The sequence below is a fragment of the Lissotriton helveticus genome, chromosome 4_1 (assembly GCF_964261635.1).
Source record: "Lissotriton helveticus chromosome 4_1, aLisHel1.1, whole genome shotgun sequence".
In the NCBI taxonomy this organism is placed as follows: domain Eukaryota; kingdom Metazoa; phylum Chordata; class Amphibia; order Caudata; family Salamandridae; genus Lissotriton; species Lissotriton helveticus.
Genome location: NC_136063.1, coordinates 1,504,019,103 through 1,504,042,537, shown reverse-complemented (window position 1 = coordinate 1,504,042,537; position 23,435 = coordinate 1,504,019,103). Strand labels below are relative to the sequence as shown.

Sequence of the window (23,435 nt, the reverse complement as noted above, 5' to 3'; positions counted from 1 at the left end):
CATCTTGCCTTTTTTGAAATGCCACACTTTTGTCGTGCACGGCAGCCATTTTAGATGTCTTGACCAGACCCACTCTCTGCACGCTGTTGATTCGTAGCATGGCTCCTCACCCTCGCAAGCATCTTCCCCAGGCACTGGTCACCCCCGCTCTCTGTCTTATGCATGGGCAATAAACCTCCCCCCATCTGCGCTGCTCTTCCCTGAGAATCACACTCTGTGCCCGCCCGACACCTCCCTTTCGCCCTATTCACTACCGCACCCTCTGACACTCCTCTTCCTCTGTGTCCGATTGTCCAGGCTATCAGCTAGCCCTGCAGATGTAGTTTATGGCCTCAGCTGTAAAGAATCACCCCTCTTCAAAGGAGTTATAGTAGATCAAGGCCCACACCCGATGAGATCCGTCACACCACACGTGTTCCTACTATCTGAAAACTATCCTGTATTGTGATTGGTGAGGGGATCGAGCCTGAAGCGGAAGATTCCAGGAATGACTCTTTGTACATCAAAGTTTTTACAATTATGTCTCACATTAAAAATATATAGCACTCCAACAAAGTAGTAGGAATATAAAACTTTAATAACATATAAATATATACAACAAAACAAAAACAGTAAAAACATTTAAACAACGAAGAGACCGTGGCAATTTCTTTTGAATTATCCAATAGATTTATTGAAATAACAGCACCAATAATGAAATATTCTTGTCAGTAGCAGTCTGTTGTGCGAATAGTTCCAAGGCAGCAGAACGCGCTGAAATCTAGATGGCACTAAAGTGATGTCTAGCAAGTTGCCGCCCAGCACATAACGGCGTGGGGCGCCGCGGGGGTGAGTGAGTCCAGTAGGCACCACAGCTATTCTTACCGGCATTGCAGAATTACTGCTGGGGACAATGCCTGTGCTGTAGCAGGGTCACAGCAGAAACAAAAAGGATTCTGTTGAAGATGTTGTTGGTTTTCAATTTGAAAACAGTTCTGGTGTCAACTGCTATGCTAATGTAGTGGTTAATGTTTTGTTTTCTCTAGAAAATGTAAAAGAGGGGGAGGCAGTCCAAAGTTCCATTAAAAGGGCAAAGGAAAGGATCGGTGGTTTGAACTATCAGTCAAAAAGGGGAGGGGGTGCAACAATTTTTCCTACCGGGTCACACTGTGCTTTTACCGGAAGTGAGGTCTGCAGGATTCTAGTAATTCAAAGTGAGGCTGGCGCCGACGTCCCGCGAATACAGTTTCGTCACTCCACGGGTGATCATGGCAGTCATTCCCCATCGGGGGTCGGAGACTCCCGCGGCTCCTCTAGAATCTTCAAGGTCGTGGAGGACTACGGTGGTGGAGTCAACCAGTGACCGGGCCATTTCTTTATGCTGGGCCCGCTCTTGCAAGGTCGACCGCCATTTTGAGAGTTCGGTAGCTACTGGCGATCGCGGGGTCAAATGAGCGGACGGGCTCCACCCTGCCGGGCGAGACGTTGCAGCATGGCCACAGTGGAAGAACTCTTTTCCGGGCGCCTGGAGCGCTGAGGGTGCAGCTGGGAAGCCTCCACTGGGGAGGCGGGAGAGGCCTGTTCGCACCGTCTCTTCCTCCCAGTGCACCCCACGGCGTCTCGCTTGATATTTGTTATGGCCGGACCAGGCGATGAGGACGAGGGGGGGGGTCGGAGGCATGTGCAAGACATCCCCCCCCAGGGTTGTTGCAGCAATTATACAAGAAAGAAGAAGTGTCCCGTTCGTCTTCGGGCCGGGCTTCCGGTAGATGTCGGCCGGACGCCCCTGGCTCTGGCCCCATGAACGGGTTTCTTGGTTTATCGGCTGCAGCCGGATCCCGTCGGCCTCGGCCCCCCGACCGTTGGTGGCCGGACCGGAAGAGCATGTGGCGGGACTACCTGCAACTCTCAAGGGCCACCGCGGCCGGACTGGGAGAGAGAGGGGAGGGTCGAGGAGACATTCCCCCCCCCTGCAACTGTTCAGCGTTGTAAAGGCAATCCCCTGGCCGGGTCCCGCTGGTCTCGGCCTCTCCTCCGGCTACACCCTACGTTAGGATCTCCTGGCCGAGGCGTGGCAGCAGGACCTGCCTTATATGGGCTGCTCCCGGCTGGGCGTAGCCGGAACCCTGCTCCACCTTGGAAGTTTCCAGAGTGGGGGCGGATGTTCTACTGACTTGCATTTTCCCTAGTCTATCGATTTTTTTGGCGTGGCAGGCGGTGGGACAGCGAGGGGTGATTTGGTTTCTCTTACTGTTTTTCTGGTCTCTCACCAATGGCATATTTTAACGTTTTCTTGTTTCTAGGACATTAACAGGTTTTATCATTACGTTATGTTATCGTTTCTTTGTTCGTTGTTTAATAAAAGTTCATGTTCATCAGTGGCCTACTGATTTTCGTTTTCCTATTCTTTTCTTTCCAGGTTGTTTCATGCTAAAGTTTCTGTTAACAGGATACAGTGATCACTTCGTTATTATTGCATATGTCCTTTTCACTAGGGGTGCTCTCTGGTCGGGCCAGATGACGTATGTCTAGTAAATGGTCCGGGTGAAACAGGTGCATCAATCAGTGGGGAGTAGATAGGCATGACAGATTACAACGGGGGAGAAAGGTCCGCATTACGTACCCTTTCACTACTTGCAAAGATTTTCCTACGTTTATTTGCAAACAGGGAATACCTCCAAAAAGAACTAATTCCCAAACAGTCAATGTTCGGACAATCAATCAATCAATGAGGAATGAAATAGGTACGACGTGTTAAAGGCTTGCGTTACCTACCCTTCACTATCTGCAAAGGGAGAGAGAATATTCCTATTCTTCCTCGTTTGCAGGCAGAGAAGATCCTTAAGAGAACCAACTTCGAACAATTCAATGCTCGATTCAAACAATCAACAAGGGGTACTGTGAACACAAATGAACGCCGCTTATGTACATACGCATTGCTATTTTCAACAGGTTGTTCCTAATGTTTCTATTTTAGCGAGGTCAAAAAGAGATCCCATTAGTGGCCTACTGATTTTGCTCAATTCCTTTTGTTTTTTTACACGGTTTTTCGCTATCTGCAAAGACTAAACAGAGTATTGCGACTCTGTGCTTGTTTGTAAATAGAGAATGAACCAAAGAGAACAATCAATCAAATGGAGAGAGAAGCAGGCACGACGGATTACAAAGGGGGCAAAGGGCTGCGTTAACTACCCTTCACTATCTGCAAAGAGAGAGTACTCCTAATAGAAATGAGGGGTGGGGGGCAGCATTCAAAGCAGATCAGTGTGCATAAACACGAAAATGTTTTTACTTACCACGTACTTGACATTCGACAGCTTATGATATTTGCTATTAAAAAACCATTGAAATTCACTGAAAAAACCATAGGTTATAGACCATATATAGTTAGGAATTAGCATTTACAAAACCTTGAAAATTCACTGAAAAAACCATAGGTTATAGACCATATATAGTTAGGAATTAGCATTTACAAAACCTTGAAAATTCACTGAAAAAACCATAGGTTAGAGACCATATATAGTTAGCTGGACATTTTATTGACATAAAACCAATGAAATTCCATATATAGTTAGTTGCACTAACTATATATCGCGCACCCGCAATCCACTGCTGATGATGTCACATATTACATCATTCATGACATGGTCAGTGACATCACTGATGACATCACTGATGACATCTCAAATGACATCACTGATGACATCTCATTTGACATCAATGACCACATCACTGATGATATCATTCATGTGACAATACAATGCATCTCCTCACATTTTAATATAACCTCTGTTTCACCCAGTGTTAAATACAGAGTATAATTTTTGAAACCATTGACACACCAATAGTAGTTACTACATACGTACTCACTGATTCCTACGTCTACACACACCTTCACTCATTCACCCATACATTCATACATACAATCACTCATCTTTACAACACTATCATAAGCACTCATACACCTATACAGACACTCACACTCTGCCACTCATCCATGGAGTTACTCACACACCTAGTCAGTCCTGTAAAGAATCAATCACACTTCCATTTTCTTGTCTATACAGTTAAACATAGAGCACCTTACATTTTCAAAAATATACTAACACATACTTACCTTCTTATACAATCATTGATACAAGTACACATTGATCTGCACAGAGTCACACACCTCCCAGCCAGCCACACACACACTCAGTCTCCCATACAAATACTTGGACAACCAATCAATAACCCATATAGTTACTCATATAGCTACTGATCAACACATGCAGCAGTTTATAGAACAACAGACATAATGATGCACAAATTAAGACAGTTTAGTCACTAACCCATGCACTCAGTGAGACACATTTAATCACTCACTCATACATTCAGTCATGCACCTACTAAATCCTTCGTCCAGACACTTATACATCTACTCATTCTTCAATATGTAAAACATATTTAAACTTTACAGAAACACACAGTCACTGGATGATGTCATCAGTGATGTAATTTGAGATGTCATCAGTGATGTCATCAGTGATGTCACTGACCATGTCATGAATGATGTAATATGTGACATCATCAGCAGTGGATTGCGGGTGCGCGATATATAGTTAGTGCAACTAACTATATATGGAATTTCATTGGTTTTATGTCAATAAAATGTCCAGCTAACTATATATGGTCTCTAACCTATGGTTTTTTCAGTGAATTTTCAAGGTTTTGTAAATGCTAATTCCTAACTATATATGGTCTATAACCTATGGTTTTTTCAGTGAATTTTCAAGGTTTTGTAAATGCTAATTCCTAACTATATATGGTCTATAACCTATGGTTTTTTCAGTGAATATATATATATATATATATATATTTAACACTCATAAACATTATAAACACACTCACAGTCACTGGATGATGTCATCAGTGATCAGTTATGTCATTTGAGATGTCATGAATGATGTAATATGTAAGGTACTAAGCAGTGCTTTGCGGGGGCGCAAGTTATAGTTAGCCCAGCTAACAATAACTGTTGAATTTCTCTGGATTTGTACAAGTGAAATATCAGCCTAACTATAACGTACCTGTAACCTTTGTTTTTTTGCACTGAATTCATAAATATATATATATATATATATATATATATATACACACACACACATACACACTCGCACACACCCCCACACATATATATATAGCAAATGCTTTTGAATATCTTGAGTATTCAAAATTTATATTTATATACACACACGCACATCTACTTATTTCCATTTTCTTCTTTTTCCTCTTAAAACTGATTCAAAACCCTCCATAACTGAGGATTACACCTCCTCCTGGAACATCTTCAAAAATCCGAATTTGCCTCAGTGCATTCTTTAGCTTTCTCTCTCTGAATCAACTTAAATGTATTCTTGTAAAAACGGAGCTTCTCTTCTTTGGTCATGAAGCAGGGGTATCTTTGCAGTCTGTTTGGCCTGCTGATGCCTCACCACCGCTTACTCAAAACTCAATAGTGAAAAATGTAGGAATTAAATTTGATGGACAACTTGGGTTTCGCTCCCAAGTTAAAACAGTAGTGGGCACCTGTTTCACCTTACTGTGAATGTTGCTTATGTTTTTACGTTTTCTATCCTTTACGGCAAGACAAGTGGTTCAAGCCCTGTTCACATTGCGTTTGGATTACAGGAATGGACTTTATTCAGGCCTTCTAAACTATCTGATTGCTAGACTGCAGTTGGTTTGGAATGCAGCTGAATGAACAATTTTTGGGCTTCCACGCAATGCCTTCATATCACAGCTTCTTTTCGATCTTCACTGGCTCCGGATCAGGGAGAAAATCAGTTTTAAAATCTTGCTTCTCACTCAAAAATGTAATGGAACTGGCCCGGGCTACCTGCGTGCTAGAGTTGAGTTCTACATGTCCCATAGAAACCCTATGCTCTTCCAACTTAGGTCTTGCCAAAGTCCAGTTTTTTAGGAATGCAAAGTCAGGGGGTAGATCCATCTCTGTCTTAGGCCCTTCTCTCTGGAATAAACTTCAGTTGGAGCTTAGATGCATCAAGAAAAAACCCCTATTTTGGAAAAAACTACAAACTGTGCTCTTTCCTAAACCCTAAGCCCATATTTCTATTCTCCTTTGCTTCTCTCCTCTTTCTGTATTAGCGGCAGGACACTCTGTTGAGTTACAGTCGTGCTCTATAAAGCACCTTACATACATATATACAAACATTTTCCTTAAAGAAGCGTCCCCATCTCCATTTCCTCCTGAATTATTGCCCTTCTGGCTCATTTTTTTTTAAATATACATTAAGTTCCAAGGAACTATTTCATCCTCTCCAGTAATATCTCCACATTCGGTGGCAAAAAACTTCTTATTCCTTTTTTTTTTAATAGTAATTTCTTCTTCCACTCCCTGTAATACTTTGTTTCAGTCACAAAACATCGAACAAACTCTGTCGGCTGATTTGACAGTTTGCCAGCATTTCCTAGCATCAAAATGGGCCCCTGTGTGCGGTTGCCATGTAATATGCGTGGCTAGGCCACAAACACAAATACAAAAACCCAGGCAGGGCAAAAATGCTCTGCTACGCACCATTCTGTGCTACTTGTACTCAAGTCGAATGCCTACCATCAGGAGCAGAGAACCAAGCGCTCTATCATGTACGCGAGCCAAAAATACCTTGTGCTACACCCACTACAACCCTTGGCCCATACCAACCCTAAGGTTAAAAAAAACCGAAACCATTTGTACCCTAAAACAAATCTAACTCGCTAACGCCAAAAATCCCAAACTAACTAAATTTAAACCCATAAATTGGGTTTTTCCACCTTCTGTACTTTACTTTCTTCTAAATACTCAATGCCTTGACAAAAAACCATCACTTATATTTTAAACAAAATGTCAAGGCTCTTACTAATCTCTATCACTGCCAAGATGAAGCATACTCAAACTTTTTAAAAAACGCTCTCTGCACAATACTTATCTGGCAAGGAGAAGCAGAAAAAAGAGGAAGATGGCTGCCGTCAAGGGAGTTATATAGATTGCAAAGACATTCTAGTTTTGAATTTTTAGTATTGTCCTGTTTTGCTTTAAAATGTTGCAATAAGCTGGCAATACAAGATATATGAAGGAGCTGGCAATAAAAGATCTATACATAATGCCAGCCTCCAGGCTGGACATGACATTCAAGCCCACCAAGCCTATGAGACTCCGTAACACTAAAAGCCTGTGAGAACCCATAAGAGGGCAAAATCCAGAAGCTGCTATTTCTGCTGCCACCCTCTGAGGGCTCACCATCAGCCTGCAGTCACTCCACCTAAGCAGGATTGACCCAAGATGTGCACTTGGTCTTGTGCACAAACAGTGATCCCACCCACTAGCTGGAAGCCCATGGTGGTGCTACACCACCTGGAATAAGGAAAGGATAAGAAACTGTACATGCTATTTGATCTCAAGAAGTGACTGTGTGCAAAGAGAGAGAGGCATCTGCAACTGAACTAGAGAAAACACCTACCAGATTCCAAGCCCCTGGAATGGAGAGAAATAGGGAAACAGTGGCCAGCAGGGGTCACGCCTTGTAGCACATGAGACTCTAATCTGAGTATCGAATATCTAATGCTTTATTGTAGTTGGTAGAAATGCGCCTTAATGGAAAATTAAGTACTTTTCTCTTTCAGAAAAGAAGTACAGGCCTGGATAGTAATCATATTGTGCTGCTGGGTTGGGTATTGAGTGCTAAGACTATGTATCCCCACACTAACCTCCTTGAGGAGCCTGTGACTGCTCATGATCACTACCACTAAAGGCCAAATTATGATGTTGGTGGATCACCACTGATAGGCCATCAGTGGTGTTCAGGTCCAACATCGGAGGCTGCATTCAGACTACTGCACAATGATGCAGTTGGCCGGAGTGCAGCAGGCGGAGGGACAGACCAACGCCTCCAACAGACTCAAGGAGCCTGTCAGAGCATCGGCTGGAGTGTAATCCTGCAGAGACACCGCCTTAGGGATTATGATGTCCCTTTACCCTCTGCCTTTACATGGCAGTCTGACTGTAAAGGCAGATGGAATGGGACTTTTGGGGCCCATAGCAGGGCCCCGTGGGCCTCTGCTATAGGGCAAGGGGGGCACATGTGCTGCCCCCCAAACATCAATGCTCCATGTGCCATGCACCACATGGTGCCTGACAAACATTGCATGAATGTTTCAAAACATGCCTATTTCAATTTTTGCTTGTGAAGCACCTCTTTTCTGGCCCACAGCAGAAGCCGCAATTCTAAAAGGTGTGTTTACAATCACCTTCAGAGCGGTCAATTCGGAATAAGGTGGGTGGAGCCGCCGACTACATGTTGAGCGGTCTCCATCCCGATAGAATGGTGGTTGGACGCTTGTCCGACTGCCATCGTAAAGAGGCCCTAAGAGTGAAATGCTGAAAGGGGTGTACTTGGCCTGGTCTGTAAAGTCATAATTGCACAGACCCCAGAACAGTAAAGGCAAACAACTTCAGATCCCTGGTTGTGGCCAAGTAGCCCCTTTCTGCCTGTTGGCCAACCGAATTTAGCCTGAACTTGGCGTTGAAGTAAGAATGTTTGGAACTCCTCCAGTTCTTACATATAGATACAAGTGATCACAAGGCATTTAATATTTGAAGACATAGGCCCAAAGTTGAAGTACGGCAGATGGGATATTCTGCCACAAACGTGATGGATTTCCCATCCGCCGTATCACAAGTGCATTATATTCAATAGCACTTGTAATATGGCAGACAAGATATCCTCCACAATTGTTAGGGAGTATCCCATATTCCAAACTATAAATCAGGCCATGGTGAATAATTATGTCTTACATTATATCCTTGTGATCTAATCTGACTTCATGACTCAGTTGTGTGTTTTGGGCCATGTCTTTTGCCCACTTGCATTTTGCCTTTTGTTAATATACTGAGTACATTCAAACATTTGGCAACAGAATATCATTGGAGGTGATAATGTATATTCTATTCATTACGGGGAGTCAGGGCCTGATTTAGATCTTGGTGGATGAGTTACTCCTCCACAACGGTGACGGATATCCCATCCGCCGAAATATAAATCCTATAGGATATAATGGGATTTATATTTCAGCGGATGGGTTATCCATCACCGTTGTGACAGAGTAACCCATCTGCCAAGATTTACATCAGGCCCTCACTGTTTGTGGACTCCCTCAGCACTGCTGGAATTCTTCCTGACACAAGCTGACTGCAGTGCAGAGGGTCGCAAACCAAATTGCCCCCACTTCAAGGCAATCTGCACAAGGTAAAGCATGCAGATGTGAGCCCTGCCCTCACCCATTGTCTAATTTGAACTGGTAGCTGCAGGTGAGACCGACCGGCACTCATTTGTGTGGACCACAGTGCTTAATTTGTGCAGGAGCTTTCAGGTGCTAAGCACCGGCACTTTTTTAACAGGGCCGGGGCTATTGAATTTATCTCCCCAGTGAGATGAGCCCAATATTTATACAAAAGAAAGATACCTACCTTTCCTGTGTCCTGTGTCGTCCTCCCTCCTGCAGGAAGGCCCTCCCAGGTCCAGGCATGATGACTGCATCACGTTAGTGATGTGAATAGTGCACACCTGCCTTTCAAGGAGCATTTTCCTTCACATTGGTTAATTATTACAGTTGAGGGCGGGCTGATGGGTGAGCTGCGGGCAAGGCTTACTGGATCCTGGAAAGTCCAGGTCTCAGCAATAACCTTAATACGCATCATCGAAGTAATACAAAAAGGGTGTAGCTGCTGTCTGTTAAAAACTCACATGCACTGAAATTAAAACCCAGCAGAAGCAGGCCACAAATTATTCCATTTGACTTGTCATTTGCATTGCATGCTTATGCTCTTGGCTTGGGCCAGGGGCCCTCCAAAACATATTATTTGTCAGTGATCTAATGGAGCCAGTGCCAAGGAGACTGCAGGTCACAGGTAAGAGAGTAGGAGATAGTACTACAACAAGTCGCTATAACTTAATCTGGAACAGATTTACTATTGTGTGTCCTCTTTACCAATTTCTTTGCAGTAAATAAATGTATAAGTTAACTATCAACTCTGTTTTTTTTAAGCTCAGCACCTCGTGACTCAACGGCCCCTTTCCTCTGCCACACCTGATCTCCCAATTTATGGGTTACCAGAATAAATTGCCAGTGCCAGTGCTTTTCCGCATATGTAAACCAGCATGTTTTTCTTTTTGTAGACTCTGTAAATGAAAAAGGGCAGGTTACAGCACTTGTCTGCAGCTGCAGTACAAGTTTTAGGTAGAACCCAGTGACACACGTATGGACAGAAGTTCCTGCAGGTTATCTATGATTGTGTTTCTAGCGCAAATTGGTCCACTGTAGGGCCCCTGGCTCTAGCATCTCCGTTCTTGTAGTAACTTTAGATGTAAATCAAGCAGTTGAATGATTATCAGACAGGCCTTATGTGTGAACACTCACAGATATTTTACATTTGCGCATTCATGTCAAAGGCCCGGACTGTGCCACGTTTCATGTGGCAGTTTCCATCTTCATTGCTTTCCCGCCAACACAAGGCAACATCAAATGAACACTACACTCTTCAGGCAAGCTGTTTGGAGAACCTCCATGGCTCATGGCGACTGATGGAGTTAAAATGAGAGGGGTAGTTTCACATTGAAAAATTGTTCTTTTGAGCTTGAAACTAATTAAAACAGCAGAATGTAAACAATGCACGCTATATTATTTGAGTTTTGGCCCAACAAGAAAAAATATCACTATCATTCTCGTACACACATTTTTCTGCACACACTTTGTGCCCCTTTCACGTAATTTACACTAGCACACCCACAGTTATCTTCTGGCTGCCTGGCCACTTCATTGTTTGGCAAAGGGATGAATTAACACTGTTTCTGTTTGAAGCTGCTTAACTTGGGAATTTCTCAGGCGGCTGGAAGGGAGCGGGTTGGTTTGCTGTTGCCTTGAACATTCATCACGACTGCGAGCCTGCGTTCCTGCTAGTTCATTGCATTGATTGATGATTCTGTTTTGGATGGTCAGGTCCGGTTGCAGCTAGGGAGAAGGAGTGGGGTAATCAGGAAGTGGGTGAAGTCAGTGGAGTGAGTGGGTGGAGCCAGGGATGTGTGGGTGTGGCTTCCTTAAAAAAATTGAGCACCTGCACTTTATATTTTACAAATTAAGCACTGGTGGACCAGCACTTATTTTACTTCTTCGGACAGTGGCTCATAGCTAGAGAGGGAAAAACACTCAAGGGGAAAGAAAGAGGAAGAGATAGACTGAAAGATCATGACAAAGGGAGAAAGCTGAAACATGCAAGAATGAGACAGATGGAGGGATATGGATTGTCTGGCGGTCGATTAAATAGAAATGAGATGTAATCAAGATTACAAAGCCCTGGTATTCAACATGCTGACGTGAAATACCACAGGCTGTGAGCTTCAGATCAAAACTTTGTGCAGGCATGTATTATTTTGCAAATTAAGGATTGCCCTCGCCCATTTGTTTGGAGCACTGAATTGTTTGTTTTTGTCATCCTAAGTCTGGCTGCATTTATTCTGAAATGTATACATCTGCAATCGAAGAGCTACGATAAAGTTCTTGGATCCCATTCAGCTGCCAGCAGAGTGATGCCAACCGTACAACTAAAGGTGTTCCTCTCCCTCCGGTGGCAGCCATAATTGATATCAGTTAGCATGAAATGTGTACACTTCAGACTTGTTCTGTTTCAATTAGCAGCATAGCATGGAGAGAAAACAAATTACAAGTCTGGGCCTAATTATACCTCTGCCAGCAAAACAAGGGAAAAGAAACAAGGAAGAGATACATTACTGTCAATCATACATACGTTTGAATCCTCCTGGCATAACTGCTTTCAGTGTCCATTTGTGGAGAAAGACAGGCAGTTGCTTGCTTAATGTTGAAAGATATGATACTAATTACTAAAAAATATTGCGGGCAGCAAACGCATGAAGCAGGAAGGTGCCTTCGTGTTCAGATTATTACAGAGTGTGATAGGTCTCCCAGATGATCAGGTTGCAGAAAAACATGCACAAATGTTTTTAATAAATAAAGTGATCCAGCCACACATATGAAAGCCGCCATGCAATTTGATATAATTACTGACATATGTGAGTATGCAGATTTATGTCGCAATACGCTCAGTCCACTAGATACTGCTCATACCAAATTGTAAATGCTTCATGTCCAATATCAAGACAGTATGTGTTTTTACACATAATCTCAGAAAGTGTCTGGCCCCATAACTGAAAGTCATCATCCAGTGTGAAATCAAATAGAGCATGCATTATGATTTCCTGGCTAGTATTTTATCATTGTTTATGCAATTCATTCTGGCACATGGGAACACGGTGTGGGGCTGCTGCGGAAAGTAAGAAAGCCTCTCTAGGCCACGATTGAGATTATCCTGGCCTGGCAACCCCTTAAACCACAGACAGAGGTGAGCCCCTTCATGGGCCTAACAGTATTCTATAATGTGTTTGTTAAAGGACAACAGTGGTGTCATATCCCTTAACAAGCCTCCTTATAATATCTAGTGAGGCCCAGGAACGCCTTCACCTCTGGCTGTGTTTTTGGGGGTTGCCAGGTGAGGATAGTCCCAATATTAGTCTGGAAGGGCTGCACCTTGCCCCCATTCACCATGTGGTCCAGATAAACCATGGAACCCTGCCCAATCTGGCACTTACTGGCCTTTAAAGTCAAACCCGCCATAGGCAGGGCCTGAAGCACCTCCTGGAGGTGGTACAGGTGTTCCTTCCAGTTGGAGCTTCCAGTTATGCTGTCCAGGTAGATGGCACAGAATTCCTACCTCCAAGCCATGACCCTGTTCACCAACCTTTGAAAGGTCGAAGGGGCATTCTTTAAGCCAAAGAGCATCACCCAGAACTGGAATTGTGCTTTGGGATTGAGAAAGCTGATATCTCTTTTGCCGCCTCAGTCAGAGCAATCTGCCAATACCCTGATGTGAGATCAGAGGTTCTGAAGAATTTGGCAGCACCCAGCCTGTCTATGAGCTCATGATATCGGGGATGGCGCGATCATCACTGTTAGTGATATAATTGAGTCCTCAGTAGTCTACAAAGAATCTGAGTTCTGGGGTGATGCCCGGTGGGGCCGCCTTGGGTACAGTACCACTGGCTTAGACCAGGGAATGTTGGAGGGCTCAATCACCCTTGACGCCAGCATCTTGGAGACCTCCTGCTTGATACTGGCCCTCACCTTATCCGAATCCTTTAAATGTTATTTTTGACATGCATGTGTCTCTAGTATCTATGTCATCGGCACATAAAGGTGTAAGCCCACAGGTTAGAGAGATCAGAGGAGAAAACTGCCCAACAAATGGCATCAGTCCTGCTGCTGTTCAGGGGTCAGAGTAGGAGAGAGGTTAGCACCCTCCACTGACCCGTCGTGTTCCTGAGCATACAGAAGGTCAGAGAGAGGTTAGCTCTCCTCTTCCACTCCCTCATCTGTCACCAACATCATGGTAAACTCAGACCTGTCAAAGTGTGGTTTGAGGTGGTTGAAATTCATAGTTAGGTGGTACCCCCATTCTGCTCCTAAACCTCATATGTGCATGTCCAGCGACTCACACTTTCAGGGCAGGCTGAAACACCATCAGATAGGCCTTCTAGTCATACCAGAGCTTCATTACATCTTGACTGCCCTCAAGATTATCTTTTGACTTTTTCCAGAGTCACTGCATATGGTTGCAGAGTGTCATGACCACATCTGGAGGGGTTTCCTGGGATCTTGCTCCTACCCCTCTCTACCAAGACTGAGCGGTCCCCTAGCACAGTAACAATATAGTAGTTAAAATGGTCCAAACCCAACCCCCTTTTGCGGAACCTCCCTGCAAGTGAACACTGGGCATGGCAAAAGCACATCCCACTTCCACTTCTCATGCCTTTGACGGTCTTGTAGAATTTTTCAACAAGCCCGTTTGTTTGAGGGTGATAGTGTGTAGAAAACCTATTGGTTACCACACACTCATCCCATATGGACTTCATGTATGCAGACATGAAGTTGGTGCCTCTATCAGACAGGACTTCCTTGGGGAACCCCACATGAGTGAAAATCCCCATCAGGGCCATAGTGACCACAAGTGCGGTCACTGACCTCATGAGGACGGCCTCTGGGTCGTGCGTGGCATGGTCCACCAAGGCCAGGATAAACCTGTTGCATAAGGCTGTTGTGGCCTCCAAGGGACCAACAATGTCAATTCTCACCCTCGCAAAGTGGTTGCCAACAACAGGCAAGGGAGTCAAGGGAGCCTTCATCTTTTTCGCTACTTTCCCACTGGCCTGACAGGAGGGAAAATACCCACAGAACGTACTTGAAGCTGTCTTCATCCCGGCTAGTAGAGGTGGGGGACAAACCTGGGAAAGGTCTTGTCATGTCTCAAATGTCCCGCCAGGGGTATACCATGAGCCAATCCCAGTAGAAAGGCCCTGTAGCACTGAGGGAACATCAGACACAGGCTGCCCCATCTAGGAACCTTAGACTGACTGTAAAGGAGGTAATTCTTCCAATAGGTAAGGTGATCTATAGAGGTATGAGCTACTGTCTGGACTTCAATTTGCATCCTTGAGTTGGGCACTCTTTCTACACCCTGGAAAATGCCTCCCTAGTAGTCCCACCCTCAATTTGCCATCGAGCAAGCTCAGGCAGGTGTCCTACGGTGGCAATGTCCTCACCAGCAGGCTTGGGGACAGCTTCCTCAGGTGCCCCATCAACTTGGATAGTGGGAGTTTCACTGGAAATTTACCATGCCCTTCATCTTCCTGATAGCTTCCTGGGCTTTTGTTCCAGGCTCCAGGCTTCCCTGACTTCTTCTATGGGCAACTATAGATCTAGTGGTCGTACAGACCCTATTCAGGTAAGTCTAACATCTCCAGGTGTCACCTGAGCTCCACTACCTTCTAGAATGTGCACTCTAGGTTGTTGCCCAAAAAAGCACAGGCATGATAGGGCTCACAGCTGCTTTTAGAGAACCTGAGACCACATCACACTCTCAGGGACCCAGAGTCACTGGTAGTCTCATGGTTGTCTGCGACTACGACCTGGTGGAATGTATTAGGGAGGACCTGATCTGCAGACACCAGATGACATTAAACAGTAACCTCTGCTCTCTCTCTTCCAGCTGACTGGGGTCACCTCCTTCCCAAGTGCTACATTCACCCACCCAGGTGTCTGCCTACCGGTGGGGAGGTTGTGTACTCTTGGGACATTTGGTATCTACCTTAGAGTGTCCATACTTGGAGCACACAGTACAATAGGGGTGAAAACTCCCTGGCTTGTGATCAAAGAATCCCATCTTCTTCTTATCAGATTGGGACTGATTACTATGGTTTTCATGGGAATTATTTTGGGGGCATTTAGAGAACTCCTTATTTGCTGTTATTCTCCCTCTTCTTTCTTCTGATGGTACCCCTGACTACCTTTCTGATGATTCCACCAAAATACCATTTAGGGCACGCTGGTGCTAGTGCCTCCTTAGCAAGCTCCCTGTGGTCAGTGAGCTTACTATTAATTAGGTGGTAGAGTAGCTCTGAACATGTGCTTTCTTAGCATCAGATTAAGCACCCAAGTAAAACCATCAACTTTGCACCCCTAAACACAACCATTCAGTACCTTCCTTGTGTCATTACGAAAATCCACCTAAGACTGGTTCTGCATCTTTTGGCTATCCCTGAACCTCATGCAGTACTTCTCTACGGTGAGTCCAACTTGGTGGGGAAGATGGTTTTCAGTAAGATTTACTTCATCTGGTCTCCCACCTCTAGTGCAAGCAAGGTATCCTCCAAAATGGAGGCTGGCGTTTCCAGAGTGCAGCCCCCCAAAACTCTTCTGGGACCAGGTGCATCTGAATGGCCACCTCATAGGCAGAAAAACGCTTGCCTATACCATCCCCTACAACGTAGTTGGGCACCAGATCTTTGTATATGAAAACTTTCTCGTCCCCTTCAGACACTGTGGGAATTCTGTCACATGGTTGTTGGACTCTGCTTGTCTAGCGCCAATGTGAAGCTCTGTGAGACTTTGCTCATTCTCCTCTATAAAGCAAACACAAGGAGATGATGGATGGAGCGCTGAAACTTTTCAGACACTCACCCCCAGTCTCAGATCTGGGTTGAATCCATCATCATTCTTTAGCTTACTTTGCCACCTCAGTTCAGACCCAGGTAGATGCAAATCAGTCTTGACCCTGTGCCTCATGGGACAGTCCAGCCCGAACTGCCAAGCCAGGTGTTTCCTGAACTGGAAACAAGCATCCTGGGACCGGTTTCTGAGTAACACCCTTCATCAGCCAGGCTTAGCTTGAATCCAGTGGCAAAGTGAGCAAGAGACCCACATCTGGGCATACCCTGCCAACATAGGGCGAACAAAGCAAACACAAGAATATGATGGACGGAGTACTGAAACTTTTCAGACACTCACCCCAGCCACAGGGTCAAGACGGATTTGCATATAGTTGTATCTAAACTGGGGTGGCGAAGTGAGCTAAATAACTATGCTGGATTCAACCCAGATCTGTGATTGGGGGTCCATTATCCCCTTGTGTTTGCTTAGTTCGCCCTAAGTTGTCAGGGTATGCCCATAAATGAGTCCCTTGCTCACTTTGCCACTGGATTCAAGCTAGCCTAGCTAAGGGGGGCTGTTAGCCCGAAAGCGGTACCAGGATGCTTGTTTCCAGTCCAGGGAAGACATGGCTTGGCAGTTCGGGCTGGCCTGTTCCCATGAGGCACAGGGTCAAGACTGATTTGCATATAGCTGTGTTTGAACTGGGGTGGAGAAGTGAGCTTAAGAACGATGTTGGATTCAACCCAGATCTGTGACTGGGGGTGAGTGTCTGAAAAGTTTCAGCGCTCCATCCATCATCTCCTTGTGTTTGCTTTGTTCACCCTAAGTTGGTAGGGTATGCCCAGACATGGGTCCCTTGCTAACTTTGCCATTGGATTCAAGTTAGCCTGGCTGATGAGGGCTGTTAGCCCAAAACCGGTCCTAGGAGATATAAAAAAATAAGGAAGCAGGAAGGGGGCAAGCATGGAGCCCATGTAAGCAAACAGGCCTTTGTGCAGATGTCACACCACTTTTTGCCCCCATTTGAATTACTAGAGGCTGGTTTTCGACACTGACAATGCACTGAGCCAGCCCACCAGTGCCCCAGTGCCACCATCTCGCTCTGAAACTGACAAATGTGAATTGGCACTCCCAATTGGCCAGGACTGCATCCCTTTTATAAGTACCTAGTATTTGGTGCCAGTGGTACATAAGGCATACGTGTTAAAGTAGTCACAAGGGATTGAACCACGGTTTGTACTGCCCTGTGTGACCCAAGTAAACTGCTAACAGCAGTCCTGCCATTGCACACTGCAGGAGCAGTGCAAATATCTCCAATTCAAGTTTGCCCTCACCATTTTTTATTATTTTTTTAAACAATTTTTATTGGCATTTCATTATTTCACAATAAATAAGCATACAAAAATGGAAATTAATCAAGACTTAACATCCGAATGTTACAGTACGTTAGCCTAGGTGAGATCCTGGGGTCACTAGTAAAAACCGGAATGAAAATGTAATTGAAGCGTACACATCTTGTGGCATAGTGTGGACCTTGATATGCTGCAGTGCTTGCCTAACAGTATGTTATATTTTGATATTTAAAGCCGGTTTGTTAAAGGAAGGAATCAACAGGCTTGTGTGTCTAAATGGTATTTAAAACTTGAGGAATTCGATCAGGCGACCTGGTTTGTCTGCTCTATTCTTTGGGGACAAATTAAACTACTTCGTCATGTGTCTCCATAAGCTAGGGGATGGGAACAAGGGTTCTGCCACTGACGCTTAAGCCGTTGGTGTTGCGTGCTGTCTCAGTGTTCGGTTCTGGGAGGGTACCGCCTGATCATGACTCTTGGGGACGTTGGGGCTCGCCATCACCTGCGCCAGGAGGGGACCTGGGTTGTGCGGCACGGTTGGAGCTCTCAGGTGCACTCGGGCGTAGGACTTTGCCGTCACCATGAGTAGCAAAGTCGCAGTACTATTTTCAATATATGTCAGCCACACCTAAGGAAGGACTCCTCAGCTCAGGAGGCAGGGTGAATTATAATAAAGGTGATAACATATAAGTGCAAGCTTATTAGTCCTTATCTATTAAGGGCTAGTATAAGTGATCAGTTGTCCAGAGGGTAACATGGGCTGGCACCAGGGAAACCTCTGGGTTGGCAGCTCCATTATAGTACCACTGAAAATGTCATGTTTGCTATCAAACAGCTTGCCTCCTCATGCCTGATATGTTTCTTGTGCCAGAGGCGATGTAGCATGCACCCAAGTGGCGACCTTAGAGGTTGCCTATCTGGTTACCCCAGCCTTCCCTGTGCTCTGGCTGGCAGCTTACAGCTACTACCAACAATACAGGATTCTGACTTCCTGCCAGGAGGTGTGAACCTACCAGGAGTCACAAACAAAGGCCTCGAAGGGAAGGAGGTGACACCTCCCTCCCTGACAGGATAGCTAGAAAGTGGCCCATCAAGGCGATGAGCTTCAAAGCTTTCACTGCCTCTGATATACATCCTGGGAATATAGCATGTTACTACGCATGCTATCACATCACGTTCCTTTACAATGTGGTTGTTACAACGACCGCGTTGTTAAAACGCGTTACCTTTTCAACGTAAGTCATTAGATTGATTTGCTGTAAGGGGCGCGCTGGACTTAGGAATAGTATAATTTACTATTCCAACTCCAGCCTGTGCAACAGTAGGGAAGGCGTTGGAATAGTAAATTATACTATGCCTTATGTTAGAGCGCCCCCTACAGCAAGTCGATCTAATGACTTGCTTTGTAAAGGCATTGCGTTGTAACAACTGCGTTGTAAAGGAACTGCGATGTGATGACTGTGTTGTAAATGCTGTCTCCCGCATCCAGGCTGCCTCCCAAAGGAAGAACAATCGCCCCCTGCCTCCAGCAACATTTGCAACCAGGTAGGCAGGAAAACCATGTAATCAAGTGGTGTACACCTCATGAAGGCTAGCAACACCTCTCGGGTGGGCTACCTGGTCTGTACAGCTAAGGACAATGTCTGCCATTTTCAAAAGTGGCATAATAGAGGGTTCTGGGTAGAAAATGTGACACCCCCCGATGTGGTCACCTCAGGGGCGGATTAGCCGCTGGAGCTAGTAGCCCATTGGCCCCTTGCACCCACACCACTAACACCCCTAAATCTAGGATTTATGGAGCACCCCTGACACCATCACCTCAGTTTGGATCTGACTTGCAAGAAGACAAAGAAGAGACCCATGTATGGGACAACAGGACCTACACAAAACAAAGGTGTGATACTCTGCACCTCTAGCAAACTTCCTGTAACTGCACGACTGCGACTTATCTCGGACCAAAGACCGGTTACCCCAGAAAGAGGGACCCTTTGAGGGATAAAGGCATCTCCAGACTCCCCTGTACTAGTGGCACTAGTGCCTTGCACACTGCTTTTCAAAACAGCACACCGGAACAAAAGATACATTGGCCATCAGTCCGGCTGAGGGCTCCCCCAAAAGTAGATGGTTCAGTGCATTCTGGGAAACATAGTCCTAACCTCCAGCAAGTTTCAGGTGGCTACCATTTTTTCCGGGACCTCTGGACTTCGAAATAACTTTCTGCTGAACTTATCGCTGCCAAGGCTTGTTGGTCACCAATCGGGAAACCACCCCCTTTACTTCACACTGCATCTTGAGGGAACTCTGCAAAACCTTCATCTGATGTCAGAAGTGGCTTCATTGTTGACTTCTTGCACCAGGTTCCCCACCAGCACTGTGTAAGCAGTAAAACCAGCTACCCCACAGCTCCTGCTTCAGCACCTCAGACAGCCAGGACAACTCTGCACCCTGGCTTCTAGAGCAAGCTAAAAGCGAACTGACTGTCATGGCTTGGTCCTGGGACCCGGATCACCTTAACCCTCCCTGGGTTCCATGCAACTCAACCTGCAAATGACCAATAGTTACTAGGACTTTTTACCATTGACAGCAATGCTAAAGTTTTGCAGTAGTGATTTTTGCTTTTAAAATACCTAACTCCGGTTATACATATCGGGTTGACTTTGTTTTAGTTTCTAAATTTAAATAAAAGTCTGCTTTATCTGCTTAATTTGTGTTGGGTTTCTTTCAAGACATGACAATTACTTGTCGTCCATGTTGGTACTCTCAAACGCTTAACACATGTTCAGCTAGTAAAGCCTGACTGGTCTTTGCCACACTACCACTAACCAGCATTAGTACATAATACTTTCCTACTGCCCCCTTATCACTACTTTAGTAGCTCCCACTGGCTCTCCTACTCCCCAGAAGCCATAGAAGGGGAAATACGAATTGCTGTGCTCTTTCACTATGTATCCTTGGGGGACCCATCTCCACGCAGACCAAGAAAGATATCGCCTAGCTCTCCTACCACCCACCCAAGCCTGTGTCTGGGGTGTGAGAACAGCCGGCATGGAAGGGTGCCAGCTGCAGCACTGCATTCGGGGAGCCAACAAGGGCGACGGAGCAGTTGATGAGTTATATGTGTTAATGAAGCTTGTCTTGGGAATGTTTTACTGACTATCACCAAGTTAACAGTGAGTCCTTATAAGGTTCTAATAAATGTGTTTGTAAGGTGTAATCATCCCAAGCATATCTGATATTATATTTTTCCGCTTTTATGAACATGATGACACCATAACAAGTACTGTGCTGGACAAAGTGCGAATTTCCGTCATACATGTATTGTATTCATACTTATACAAACAAGGTGTGCAAATGTGAGTATATAGTGCAGACGATGCAGTGCTCACATGGTGATTATATTTACAACATTTAATACACAAAGACACTGCACAATCTCCAATGGTTGTGTAATCTTCTAAATACAGCTAAACAAAGGGAAGTTCCAATGAATTTGCAATCCCTTCTTGTTAATTGTAGATGTCAACTAATTGGGAGGGGGTTTGAGTGCATGAGTTTAGGAGATTACACAACCACTGGGGATTGTACAGTGACTATGTACATAACATGTGGGAAACAGAATGAATACAATACATGTGTGACGCAAAGTCTTACTTGGTCTAGCACAGTACTTTTTATAGTAATGTTGCTCCACAATCAAGTTGGAATTGAATGAGGTTAAGTAGATTAGAGAACCCCCATAACTAAGGATCAGCTCTCTATACTTGAATGAGTCCCATGTGACTTGTTGTGCAGATTGGTAGATAGACCTACCCATGTCCCATGGACGTATAGGGTTGTCCTTGTCATAAATACTACTTGTAATGAAAGGCTTACCATTTTTAACACTGATGTGAAGTTCAGGACCCCTTCTGCTTGTTGGCTTCCGAGGTCAAACCTGGACTGCAATTCTTCCATCACAGTCTCTGGATTCCACATTACATCTTGCAGAGACACATTGTACCAAACATCTATTCAGAAAAAAACAACAGTCAACGACAGAGCAGCATGGGGAGCAAAACAGTAATCAACTAGTTGACATTGTAGAGAAACTGCACCACCAAAAACTACTCCATGACCTGCGTTGGAAGGAGCTATATAAATGAGTTCACCTTACTGAGCTTGTGGACTATACACAATTGTTGGCAAACACACTCTACTTTTAAAAACACTCAGATGCTTCTTCGAAAGAGGAGTGTGTATATTTAACATAAATCGAACTATCAACACAGACAATAACAATGACACAGGGCTTCTTTTCCACTTTCCTCCAGCAATGTCCACTTTATTTCATTGCATCATTTATAAATGATTTTTATTTCGAATGGGTTTTTCATTAAATTAAATGACATTAGTGCACCAGCTGTACAGCGGTTTATCCTACAGGCACACGTTGTAAGAAGGAGGTAGCACTGAACCACACTGTCAATCTCATCGGATTGGAGCTGTGTCTCTTTGTGCAGGAAAAATTAAATGTTATTGGAAAAGGTAATGTTTACATTAATGTGGTCATCATCTTTGTCTTTCTACGACCTTCTGAAGACAGATCATAAAAAGTACACAAAACAAACAGTAACGTTAAAATCCATACTCATTTGAAAATTGCAGTCGCAGTACAGGCAAGAACAATAATTTGATCAAAGATAAAGTCGCAGTGTAGATGAATTATATAGCAGCAAATATAGGCCGATAACGTTAAAATATTAAAATCAATCTTGTAAAAAAAGAGAAAAGTTAGCAGCCACAATAGGTATTAAAGCAGCAATACAAATAAAGTACATACCAAGGCTGTCAAAAAACATTGATAATAAAACAAGATGTTCCTTCTCTTAGAAAACGTATTTCTTCGTAAAGGTGTAAATAAAAATGTACTGGTGAATGGAAGATAAAATTGGCAAAAAAAGACAAAATGTAAAATGGTTTGGCTCGAATGTTCATCGCAAGGGCAAGTAGTAATAGTTTAAGAAGAATACTGGCCCAAGGGGAAACATATCAGCCAGCAAAAAGACCCCAGCCTAAATCTCGTCATTAGGTTTCTTTCATGAACATCATTTACATAAAAAAGATGCAGGGCAATAAAAGGAGGATCTTGAATAATGCAATAATCGCTGACAGAAGGTTTGAACACTTCAAACAGTTCCCTGGAGGATTCTTTGTGTTTCTGGAAGCTATCCAACAACCTCTATCGGTTTCCTTTGCTAATTGATACCGCGTGCTCAAACAACGAGACACAACCGAGATCAATGAGGTAAGATTTAATATATTGTAGCCAAGGGATAGAAGGACCTCGGGAACAACTTAAACAGTCTCTAATAAATGCCTGGTTTAGTTGTGCTTCTTCGTTAGCCCAAATAGAGCACCAGGTGGCTAAAGGTGCTGTGTTTATAGTATCCTGTACATAGTCAAGACCTAGCTCCAGATGGAGAGAAAAATGTAGTGATGAGGGGGGAACTCCTAAAACTCTGAGACAAAATCTATTCTCTTCGGTCTGTATAGCATGCACATCCCTACATCCCCAAATACCCATGCCATATGTTAAGATCAGTACATATTTACGATTATAGATCTCTAAAATAGGGGCAATGTTTTTTTTACCTATAGACATTGCAAGGGAGAAGGTGGTTCCAACTGCTCTCGTATAGCAAATTAGAACATTGGAATGTTGGGAGCTCCATTGAAAACAATGGAGTGCTCGGGGCTTATAATGGCTGGTATGAGCTTGGAGCTCCAACATTCCAATGTTTCTTTTCCACAGCTCTGGCTGTAAACAAAGGCTTCAGGGAGCCTGATGGGATTCCAATCCCCTCACGCTCCCATAAGGCTTTGTTCTTTTTTGTTAGAACATTCTGCCCTCTAGTGGTAGAATGTTCTAATAGCCTTATAGCCCTTCGTAGCTGGGCTATACCGGCTATTAAAGTCCCTCTCCCTTGTTAAAGGCCCGAGCCGAACGCTGGAGAGGGCCTTTAATAGCTGGTA

General features: G+C 44.5%; 1 protein-coding gene across 1 annotated transcript in view; it reads right to left on the bottom strand.

The window, feature by feature from the left end:
• Positions 1 to 23,435, bottom strand: part of ABCA13 (ATP binding cassette subfamily A member 13) — a 2,470,580-nt gene that overhangs the window by 2,336,468 nt on the left and 110,677 nt on the right. Inside the window, exons 5-6 of the mRNA XM_078686273.1 lie at positions 21,297 to 21,430; positions 13,971 to 14,291 (exon numbers count right to left, since the gene is read on the bottom strand). Of these exons, the coding sequence (XP_078542399.1) occupies positions 13,971 to 14,291; positions 21,297 to 21,430 (455 nt within the window). The remainder of the gene's footprint in view (positions 1 to 13,970; positions 14,292 to 21,296; positions 21,431 to 23,435) is intronic.